The sequence below is a fragment of the Anoplopoma fimbria genome, chromosome 4 (genome assembly GCF_027596085.1).
Source record: "Anoplopoma fimbria isolate UVic2021 breed Golden Eagle Sablefish chromosome 4, Afim_UVic_2022, whole genome shotgun sequence".
Taxonomy (NCBI): domain Eukaryota; kingdom Metazoa; phylum Chordata; class Actinopteri; order Perciformes; family Anoplopomatidae; genus Anoplopoma; species Anoplopoma fimbria.
This window is the reverse complement of record NC_072452.1, coordinates 9,775,994-9,787,000: the sequence shown is the minus strand read 5'-3', so window position 1 is coordinate 9,787,000 and position 11,007 is coordinate 9,775,994. Positions and strand designations below refer to the sequence as shown.

The window sequence follows — 11,007 nt, the reverse complement described above, 5'->3', positions numbered from 1 at the left end:
CAGAGAGAGCGGTGCCGAAATGCTGAGGAAAAGGGGGGAAGAAAAAAAAACCTATTTTCGTTCCCGTTTAGTCAAAAGGATGGGCAAGGCACTGAATGGGATTTACAATGATTTCCCTTTCCTTTGCTCGTGACTGGAGCGCATGCACACCCAGCCATCCAGTTCATAAAACAAGCTGAATTGGAGGGGTGTGTGTGTGTGTGTGTGTGTGTGTGTGTGTGTGTGTGTGTGTGTGTGTGTGTAAGGGGGGTCTCGAACATCCTTGACTAATTTCTCTTACTGCAAAACCCCATTCATTTCATCCTCAAGCTTAAAGACCCATAGTAATCATAAATGCCATTGTATAGGCAATGGTGTAATGCCACTTTTACATTTACTCAAATACAGTACTTAAGTACAAAATTGAGATACTTTTACTTAACTTTACATCCACTGCATCTAAGAGGCAAATATTGTACTTGCTACTCCACTAAGTTTGTCTGACAGCTTTTGTTACTTTTCAAACCCCCTTGGATTAGATGGAAAATACATCTTTACAAACGGCTGTTTTTCTGAGCTCATGAAGAGTTTAGACATACGTGGTTCTCACAGGACAGTGGCGCCACAAACATATGATGATCTTATAGAATATGTTGTGTGGCTGTATAGATAAAAACTAGCCAACAACGTATGACGGAGTTTCAATAAGCTTAACCATAAACATCTTCAGCAGTAAATTGCAACATGAACACATTAATGCAGAAGTGATATTAATCAAGAAACATCATATATAATAGTTAAAAACTGACAGGGAGAATTTCACTGCCAATGAGGAATTTTACTTTAGATACTGAGAGTACATTTTGCTGATAACACTTTCACTTAAGGTGATGAATGCAGGACTTTAACTTGTGGTGTGTAATCATACAAAGCACAATAAGATAACTACAAACTGCTGTAAAGGAGCTGTAGATCTCTATTTGTTGCTTTAGTGCAGACCTGTTTCACATTGATTTTCACTTCATGTATTTTTCAAGCCATTTAAATATGCCCTGACATCTGTTGAAAATCTCAGCAGATAATCCTAGTACTATCATGTTATGCTGTTCATTCTGTACACATGACATCTATTGCATTCTGTCCATCCTGGGAGAAGGATCCCTCCTCTGTCGTTCTCCCATAGGTTTCTTCCTTTTTTCTCCCTGTTAAAGGTTTTTTTTAGGGGAGTTTTTCCTGTGCCGATGTGAGGGAAGGACAGAGGATGTCGCATGTGCACTGATTGTAAAGCCCTCTGAGGCAAATTTGTAATTTGTGATTCTGGGCTATACAAAATAAACTAAATTGAATTGAATTGAATCAGATTTTCTTACAAAGCCACCGCTGGAGCACAGCAGTGTCACCAAGGAAGTGCACAAAATACCACAGTAGACACGCAGCCTCTGGAGGAATATTAGAAGACTATTACATGATATTTTGTCCTCTGGTCGGCTGTCTTTAATCCACAAAATAATATGTCTAGCATCTAACTCCTCTGACACCATTATGTCAATGCAATTTATCTGTTCGGGGCAAATGCCGGCTATTCATTCTAGGTAGAAAAATTATCTTCTCTTTCTTCCAAACTACAGCTGGGCAGAAGGGCCTTGGGAGTAGCTCACTATCAGGAGTCTGTAATTATTCTTCCAAAGGGTCAGATAAAATGATGCCTCCAATAAAACTAAACTGCGTAGAGTTCTCCCAGCCTTGTCCAAACCCTGTTAACCCCCACCACCTACACATCCTTCTTCCTCAGCAAGTGTGAATGAAAAACATGTACTAAGAGCACAACATGCCCGCAGTGAGCAGCCATCAGCTCTGTCTTATTTTACACAGAGGGCTTTTTGGAAATTGAAAACCTGTGTAGCATGCACACTCTGAAAAAAAAAAAGTCAAACCGAGTACAAAAGCTGTGAACTTGGGCAATCGAGCGCACGCGTAGATAGAGTTTCAGATGCAGCTGTGTGTTTCATTTATTAATCGTCTGATGTGGCCGTAGCTTCGAGGTCCAGTCGAAGCTCTCATGGAGCCACAGAAGAACCAGCATGCACGTTCAAGCCAGTGTAATCAATCAACTGTGCTGTAAAAATCAATAGCATTCTTTATCTCCTCTTGGAAATCCATTACAACAAATAGAACACTAGCTGACTCCAGACTCCTTCCTAACTGTGCCTTCAGAACTGTTGAGCACCAGTCCACCCATCAAACAGCAGCTGTCAATGAGAAAAATAATATTTCTTTCTCAATATGATTATGATGTTATTCTCCAGGTTTGGACCAATGGAGAACAAGACATCAGGAGTTTGGGGAATAACAGGGAGTCAAAGGATCATTGAGTGTTATTGTGGGCATGGGTTTCCCCCCCAAGATCCCTTACGGCAACCCACCTCTCTGACCTTAAAACACAAGGTTGTGATTGAATGGTTGTAATTAAAATGTTCTCCTGGTTTCAGCCCCACAGCGCCCTGAGCATGAGAGGAACATAAACACACTAAATCGTGTTGATAGTCTAACAAAGCTATGTCTAGGGAGTTACCAAATCTCATAATGAATATGAAACAGATAATGTCAGAGACACGTGAAAACACTTGTGCGGCCAATATAACAATAAACTGCACACTAAATCGTCCAGGCCGGTCATTCAGACAACAGTGATAACAAACAATAGCCCTCATGCAGGATAGCATGATCGCCCCTGCTGTGTCAGATGAAAAGTTTTTCAGTTTATAATCTGGCTGGCTCCTGAGAGACAACTGTGGACTCAAGGACCCGTCCTTGAAATGCCAGCACTCCGTCCGGCCCATCCTCAGGTCAGGAAACACATTACGGATCCACAGCTACTATCATAGGAAGGATGTGGAGCGCACATGCAGCCTGCTCGCTCTCTGACTGAAATCGGTGCCCATGGGCCTGTGCACAACAACGCACTCTGCCAAGCCGGTCAGAAGTAGTTGCCACTTTTAAAGAGGGTTTTTGTTTTGTTTTGATTAAGGCAGCCAACAATTTCACATGAGTAGTGGGTCATGTTCACTATCTGTCAGCGGTTATGGCAAGCTTCCTGCCGAGAAGTAGGAGCTGTGCTTGCACGTAAATGGCAACTAACTTAAAAGCAAAAGCATCTAGTCAGCTTGGAGCAAATGTTGTTTGGAGTTTGATTGAAAACATTTCACAATCTTAATCTAATTTGAAGCTGTTTCAATAGTTTTTCTTAGCCACTTGAGGGCAGCAAACCAACACAACGTTAATATAATATCACCATATAAAGCTGTCATAGCAAACAGTCGGCTGTTTGTATCCAGCAGATATGAAAAAACATTCGCTTTCATTTGGAGTGGTGTTTCCTTCCATCAGACGAATCCAACAGAATAAGTCTGTTATTCACTCTCCTTTTAGTTCTGTTTTGGTCTCCACCAACTCCTGATGAATATATCTGGCTCTTTTGTAGCTAAATGCTTTATTTTATTCACCAGGTGGCAGCTTACTTTGTCTGCTGTTTGGGGCTGGGCAGATGAGGTACAGTGGCTTTAGTAAAGGAATACTTCACGCACAAAGTGACCATTTGTATAGCAATTACTTTTCCTATGTTACCTTGAATTCTTTGAAAAAACATGCATACATCCGCGATGTACGGAGAATAAAACAAATTTGAAAAGTCTTGATGAATTGAAGTAATTGGAGGCTATGTTTAATTTTCACTTCAACCTTATTTAAAACACTTCAACACTTCGAAACACATGCCAGACTGGATAAATAAGACATGGATTATACTGCACAAGTTGTGAGAGTTTGTGAAATGATGTTTGGATATAGTTTTGCTTGTAAACACAGACCTCATTTACTTCAATTCAAATCAAGATTTTCTCTGATTTTAGATTCTTCATTCGCTGTGGAGACATGAGAGTGATTTATTGATATACAAAGGGTTTAGTGGGTGATGTATTTCTTTAAGAGCTTTATTTTGCTAGAGAGAACTGCCTGCTGTTGAAAACAAATTAACTGAGAGTGGCACAAAGTTAACCAAAACCCTAAAAGCTAATGCACTCTGTATAACTGAAGTGAACTGTAGAGTCTCCATTTACCATTTACGTCATTTTACCATCTGTTCACACAAAAATATTGATGAGTGCAGCTTAAATTCTTTTTATGTTGCTAATGAGGCTACCTACCACAATTTAAAAAAATATTGAAATATTATTAAGTTGCATATCATCTTTCAACCAATAGGAACAAACAGCTTTCCTATGAGGACAAGGGGTCCAAAAACAGACACAAACATAAAGGCTTAAAAGGCATAAAAGCTCTCTTCAATTCAGGAGATTAGGTTGACTTTACATCTACATTTTTGAGTCAGAGTGTCTAGTGTTTTAAGTGTGTCATAACAAACCCTCTCAGTGTATCAGCTATAGGCAGGAAGAGCATGGGTCCCCCTCTGGTGCAGTTCATTGTGTCACTTTTCCAACCTGCGGAGGAGGCAGCAGCATCCTGCTTCGGCATGCCCCCCTGAGGCCCGTCCAGCAGCCCAGAGGCATCCCCACTGTCACTGTGTTTACACGACCTTTCACCTGGCGGGAGGAAACAGGACGTCACTGCTCTTGTGTTTGTGAAGATAACCGGGATCCCGCCTGTTCTGCCTGTTCAAGTGTCAGAGACGGCTCATGTATTCATAGTCGTGCATTCTGCTTTGATGATGCTTAATAACATCCTTGATTATTTCAAGTGAGGTCGTGGAAAAGTGCAGTGTCACAGCTGCAGAGGAGAATCAAAAGACAATGTTTATTTAAGAAAGAAAAAGTGATTTGGTTTATTATTTGCATCAGCAGGTTTTACAGATATTGTGTGGGTCTTTATCAGGAAATGATCAAACATATTACTGACATGCAATCAAAACAATGTAAATATACTGCATGGACAGAATCCTGCAGGAAGCTACATTTAAGTTATTTCCGTGAGCAAAAAAAAAAGAAAAAAAAAGAGTACATTGACCATGATTTCATTCAGGCACAGATAACATATATTAATGAATGCACAAATATTGCCAAATCAACAGTAATCTAAAGATCTCATAACATGTTGTGAAATTACATCTGTGTGTTAAAACTTAATCATAAAATATCTGAAATAAAACAGTTTAATTTCATACTAATGCATAAAACATGAAGAACCATTTTATCAAATGTTAAATCTAGCAGTGAGTGAGAAGTGAACATTTCCTTCATGCTGACTGAACTCAATGGTGATTAAAATACCTTTTTAAAAGCAAACCTAAGGAAAGTCTGACTTAATGAGAGATAATTATACAGAATATCATTTAAAGGTCAACCAACTGCATCTTTCCAGCATGGATTCAAATGAAATCTCAAATGCATATAAGCGTCACTATATTCAACCCCAATAGGTTTAATATAGCGGGTTTTCATCTGATCATTAACGCATGGAAAACAACAATTTGAAACTTTAAACTTGTGTGATACAGAAACGCAATGCTGACAATGGCTTTCAATAGAGTGATAAATGTCATTGGTCAATAAGTGAATAGACCGCTCTTGCATACTGAAAAGCTTTATATTGATTGCACTCATGTTAGCCCGACAGAGCGACAGGCGGGTAGTGGAGGAGTTTGATAGGCGGGGGTTTCTGACTGCTGTCACTAATGCACGGGCTGAAGAAGGGCAACGCCTTGCCCCGCGGCCCGTTGGTGAACGAGTAGAGCAGACACATGTCATCGGCGTTGTAGAAGGACACCCTCCTCTCCTCACAGTCTAAGAAAACCCCGAGCCTGTGAAGTGATGATCTGAGCTGCAGCCTCGTCCAGGGCTGCGTGCCGGCCGAGTACTCGCTCCCGTTGCGCAGCCGCAGCGTCCAGTAGCCGCTCTCGGGGCTCAGCTTGATCCGAGCGTGCCTGTCTATGGCTTCGGACGCCACGCCCAGGTCCCACTTGGGTTTGGAACCCACCTCTACCTCCCAGTAGTGTCGGCCTGACTGGAAGCTCTGGGCAGCCAGAATGTTGACGCACTGCAGGAACCGCTTGTTGTGGTCCTGATGTGGGATCATGACGTCACATTCGACTGCCGCGGTTTTGTCCCTGGAGACGTGAATGTTCGGGTGTGCCGTGTCGACATCAAACGTTAATGGGGAAGGACCTTGAGGTTGAAACAGTTCATTAAATGGTAATAAAACTCAACAGTGTGTCACATTTTAAATAAAGAATATAACCCATCAGTGGAACAATGGTGTCATTCTGCTACCACTTCAACATCTTTATATAATACTAGAAATTTCTCCTTTAATTACTCCCATCAATGAGGCAGAAGCAGCTTTTAGCTTGAGTCTTTTGTGTTTCTAATAAAGCACGTAACTGAGGAAATTACCTGGATTCAAAGACTTGAACATCTTTCTCCATGTGATGTACTGTAACGGGGCCATGTACTTGTTTTGGAAAGCATTTGTATCAAACTCTGGGGCAATATCCACCTGAGCACATGGCCTGTTGCAAAAAAAGCAAACATTTGTGTTTAGTGAGGCTCATTTAGTCTCAGGACAGATGGCACTAAATTGAGGTAGAAACCCAATAAGCATATGACAGGTGCCACGAGCATTCAGTCACTGATAACATTGAAATGGACACTTACCTCAGCTGTGGGAGCTGGAGAGATGGAAATGAAAGAAAAAAAAAAATCACATAAACAACTGTTTCAAATTAAAGCAAAATTCAAAAGCAAGAAAACATGATACTGTTTTTTTTTTTATATATATTAAAAGGCATCAAAACATTTCAGACAAACCCACCTCAGCGAGTATGATGTTCTCAGTGGCAGCGCTAGCCTGCTGCAGTGCTCTCATATTCTCCTCCAGCTCCCTCACTGCTGCCTCCGTGGCCTCCTGGTGGCGCTGGACTTTCTGCAGCTCCTCCTCCTGCTCTCTCCTTAGCTGCTCCAGTGCACAGGTCTCCTCATCGTGCAGGATCTGGTGGAGAGCTCTGAATTCCCCTCTGACATGGGCCTGCAGATCTGCTCCGACTCTCTGAGACAGTGGAAAAATGGCTGATGTTATAGGAGACATAATTTAGCATCTTTGCTGTCGCTGTCAAGGGGCTTGTTCCAATAAACCTCTTAATAGTTTCAACAAAAGTACACATCTCTAGAGAGAGACAAACAAGGGGTAATGAAGCTACACTTTGCATCAAAGATCAACATTTCTGTTACAACAGACTGTTAAAGCGGGGAGGGATTTCCTGTTCATCATCTCAGCACAGCATGCAAGACTAAACCCAAGCTCTTATCTTCCATCTGTTGCATACACATTAGATGTGTTTATGTTTATGTTTATGTTAAGGCTGTGACTGTTTGGCACATGGTGTAATGTGTCTTCTCTATTGTTATAGCAAATAAACGCTTAATTAAAAGTGCTTGGTTTGAAGCACTGGGGATTTTCTGCTGGAGCATGATTGTCATGTGGGAACGATACCGTGAAGTAAGGATTGCCTATGCATTTTTTAGAAACAATAAAGGCAGAGGTTAGAAAGGCGTTAATGTTCCCAAGCGCAAGACCATTATGCTTTACATATCACAGCACAAACTGTCACTTATCGCCATCTGCAAACACCACTAAATATACACTATGACATATTGCAAACAGCCATTAGGGAGTTTCATGTGCATTCTTATCTGCTAAGTGCTGCCATGCCATGGAGCTTACCTTTATGGTATCCATCTTGTCTTTGTTTTTGTGAATACTATTGATGAAGTCCTCCTTCTTCAGGCGATAACTCTCCAAAGTGTCTTTTAGTTGTTTCTGTACAGCAATATACAAATCAAATCAGTGTGGAGACAGAAACAATAGCATGCACAGAGAGAGACTGAGCAGAGCATCAAGGAACTCAACTGTAAACATGCTGAGTGACCAGAAAAATATGGACGTACTTTGTAATGTTGTTGCATTAAGACAGACATTTTACTGAAAGATGTATATCTTATTATTGTCCACCTCGTAAATATGCGCAAAAATATTAGAAAACACCCTAAAATTCAGTGCAATCTAGTGCAACAACAGCAGAAACTAGAGCCTATAAGAAATATATGTATTAAGTATGCTTTTTTGCTTTCCTGAAGTCTCTATGAGGTTGCCAGGCATCCAGCAGAGACTACAGGAAGTGACTGTTAAAAGCCAATAAATAGACTGACTCAAAAGGTCTTTAAAACTACCCCCTGTTGTTTTTGTATGTATTAAACAAACATGATATAACATGTTAATAAGTGAGCTTTAGGAAGTGTAGGTGGGTAGATTTTATTATGTTTGGACAGAGCCAGGCTAACTGTTTCCCCCTATTACCAGTCTTTATGCTAAGCTAACAAGCTCAGCTGCTGGCTTTAGCCTTATATTTACTAGATACAGTGATATCAATCTTCTCATCTAACTCTAAGTAATAGTGAATAAAAGTATTTTCTAAAAATTTAACTATTTCACTATGAAAACAAACATAAATTTGACTCAACACCTTTCTGGCACAGTATGATACACAATTACATTTAATATCAAGAGTGACATGGGTATGATTTATTACAGTAATTTTGTATGGTTGGTTTTATAATTACTGCATTGTATATTGGTTCCCCTGCTGCAGTTAAGTCATATATCCTGTCATACAAAGTAATATAAAAGGGAGTGGAGAGTGAACTTTGCCCGGAGCAATCCAAGCGAGAAGTGTTGAGGGTGGAACTACAGTGAAATAAACCCGGATGTGGACTGAAAGATAGAACACAAATGTTTTCAACTTGCATAACAGAACGCTCATTTTCAATCGATTGATTTACTTTGGAATAAAAGGTTATTTGTATATGATTACCAAACCCTTAATAACACTCTTTAGATAACGGGGACAGGAGTTAAGCGATAAAAGGCATGGAAGGCAGCCAGCAGCATCAGGGTTTAACAGGCAGCCGAGGTCTGAACTCACCTCTAGGTTCTTGATGTACGTGTCCGAGGTGGTGACCCGGACCTTCTCCACCATGGCTGTCACAAGGTAGTTCGTTTGAAACTGCTTAGAGCTGAACTCCTTGCGGCACTGCGGGCAGCTTACCGGCCCCTGGGTTCCCCTCCAGTACCTGGAGATGCAGGGCCTGCAGAAGTGGTGCATACAGGCCAGCATGACAGGCTCCCTGAACAGGTCACAGCATATGGCGCATGTCAAGTCCTCTCTCAGGCTGCCTTTGGTGGTGGATGTAGATGTAGCAGCAGCAGCAGCAGCCATGGTGAGGGTCCTTTCCTCTCCAAAGTCTGTCAAAGTGAAAGTAAAAGCCTGGGAAAAAGAGACAGACACACACACACACACACACACACACACACACACACACACACGCACACACGCACACACACACTCCCTTAGTGATGACAGTGCTCAGGATGATATCTTTGTTATAGTAGCTGATATTAAAATTAAACTAATAAAAAAAAAGTTCACATTCTACAACTTCCTGTTGTTCATTATAGTGTAGATCTGGATCCTGCAGAGTGAGCTGTGCCCCTCCCATCTTAGGTCCAACACTGATAGGAAATCAAATGCAAATAACTTGCTCCTTAGAATATGCATAACAACTGCTCCAAGTGGAAACGACAGCCAGGGTTGTGCTGTATCACGGGACTTCTTATTTGTATTGTCAGCGTTTGGTCGCATGTTTGGTTTCAGACTGCCTGCACCCTGCAAGCGTTTAGCTCCGTAAAGCAGCCAGTAAAACGCCTCTTTAAGCCACACACAACTAAAATAATGTAAAACTTTGACATGGCGACTATAATAAAGTTTTCTTTAACACTTGTATTAACTTACGGTGTCTGTTGTTCGGAGAAATGTGGTGCCCGAGTACTTCAAAGTCCCTCCATTTGCTGTCTGCTTTCTGGACTCAACTGGAACAAGACGTACACACGCACTGCGCATGTGCGAGATAGGAACGCTCCTTTGATTGGTCCATTTGTTTCACATCAAACAGCAGGGTGTAAGGATGTTATTATTATTGTTATATACAGTCTATGAAATGAATGCAGTTCACTTGCCTCTTTCATTTCCCTCATTTATATTTCACTCTGCACTGAACACCACCAGATATAGTTATAGAGCATCTTTGATCTACAAATTTGTCACATACTCCATTATTTTCAGAATATTTTCAGATTGTTTTTTAATTTCATCATCTGAACAAATCTATTATATTATGTGAATTGTATCCCTCTACATTATTCCACAACTGTCTCAAAGCCTTCCCCTCAGTTGTATGCTTACAGACTCTAATTCTAAAATACTAACTCCCTTCATTGTAGGATTTGAAGGACCCCTCCAGCAATTTAGTATGCAATTTCGTAAAGTTGGCAGACTTACAAGAGACAGATATTTTTTAAAGAGTGGACAAAATCAAAGCAGCAAAGACTAAGATATCCTGACCTTTAGTCTCATTGTTAAAACCTCAATATTCCAAGAAACAATACCAAGCACATGGCCTCATGGTACGTTTTTTGGGACACCTAATTTGATTGTCCCTAGTGCCATATATTTATACATATATATATATATATATATATATATATATATATATATATATATATATATATATATATATATATATATATATATATATATATATATATATATATATACATATACACATATATGGACATGCAACTCGATCAGAGATACAGGATCTGGATGAGTTTTGCTTTCCTAGAAACATTGGCCTTGCCTTAGAGTAAAAGTACACCAGGAGGTATAACTGGAGCATCCCACACAAATGTTTAACCCGGAAATTAATATTTGCAGACTTCAAATTAAATTATTTTAAATCAATATTTTGCATCACTAAAGAAGGAAATGCTGCTATCTGCATTAGGGATACAGTCTCAGCCTGCATGAGACACACTAAGAGCAACACAAAAAAAAAGGATGAGGCTTGAATGAGATTTCTCAGTTTGTCTGTCCTCCGCTCCCATGTTCATTAATTCACACAGCCT

General features: G+C 40.5%; 1 protein-coding gene across 1 annotated transcript; it reads right to left on the bottom strand.

The window, feature by feature from the left end:
- Positions 1–5,435: 5,435 nt before the first annotated feature.
- On the bottom strand, positions 5,436–9,936 carry trim105 (tripartite motif containing 105). Its single transcript, XM_054597820.1, has 7 exons — positions 9,836–9,936; positions 8,969–9,310; positions 7,711–7,806; positions 6,802–7,035; positions 6,645–6,658; positions 6,384–6,499; positions 5,436–6,155 (listed from the first exon to the last, which is right to left on the bottom strand). The coding sequence occupies exons 2-7, from the start codon at positions 9,260–9,262 to the stop codon at positions 5,596–5,598; spliced, it is 1,314 nt and encodes a 437-aa protein (XP_054453795.1). The 5' UTR covers positions 9,263–9,310; positions 9,836–9,936; the 3' UTR covers positions 5,436–5,595.
- Positions 9,937–11,007: the final 1,071 nt, after the last annotated feature.

Excerpts from the sequence above, each read along its gene's own strand:
- trim105 (XM_054597820.1), bottom strand. The coding sequence starts at position 9,262 with ATGGCTGCTGCTGCTGCTGCTACATCTACATCCACCACCAAAGGCAGC. Across the intron at positions 7,807-8,968 it reads CGTACATCAAGAACCTAGAG|AAACAACTAAAAGACACTTT; the intron begins GTGAGTTCAGAC and ends ATTGCTGTACAG. Across the intron at positions 6,156-6,383 it reads GTTCAAGTCTTTGAATCCAG|GTCCTTCCCCATTAACGTTT; the intron begins GTAATTTCCTCA and ends TTCAACCTCAAG.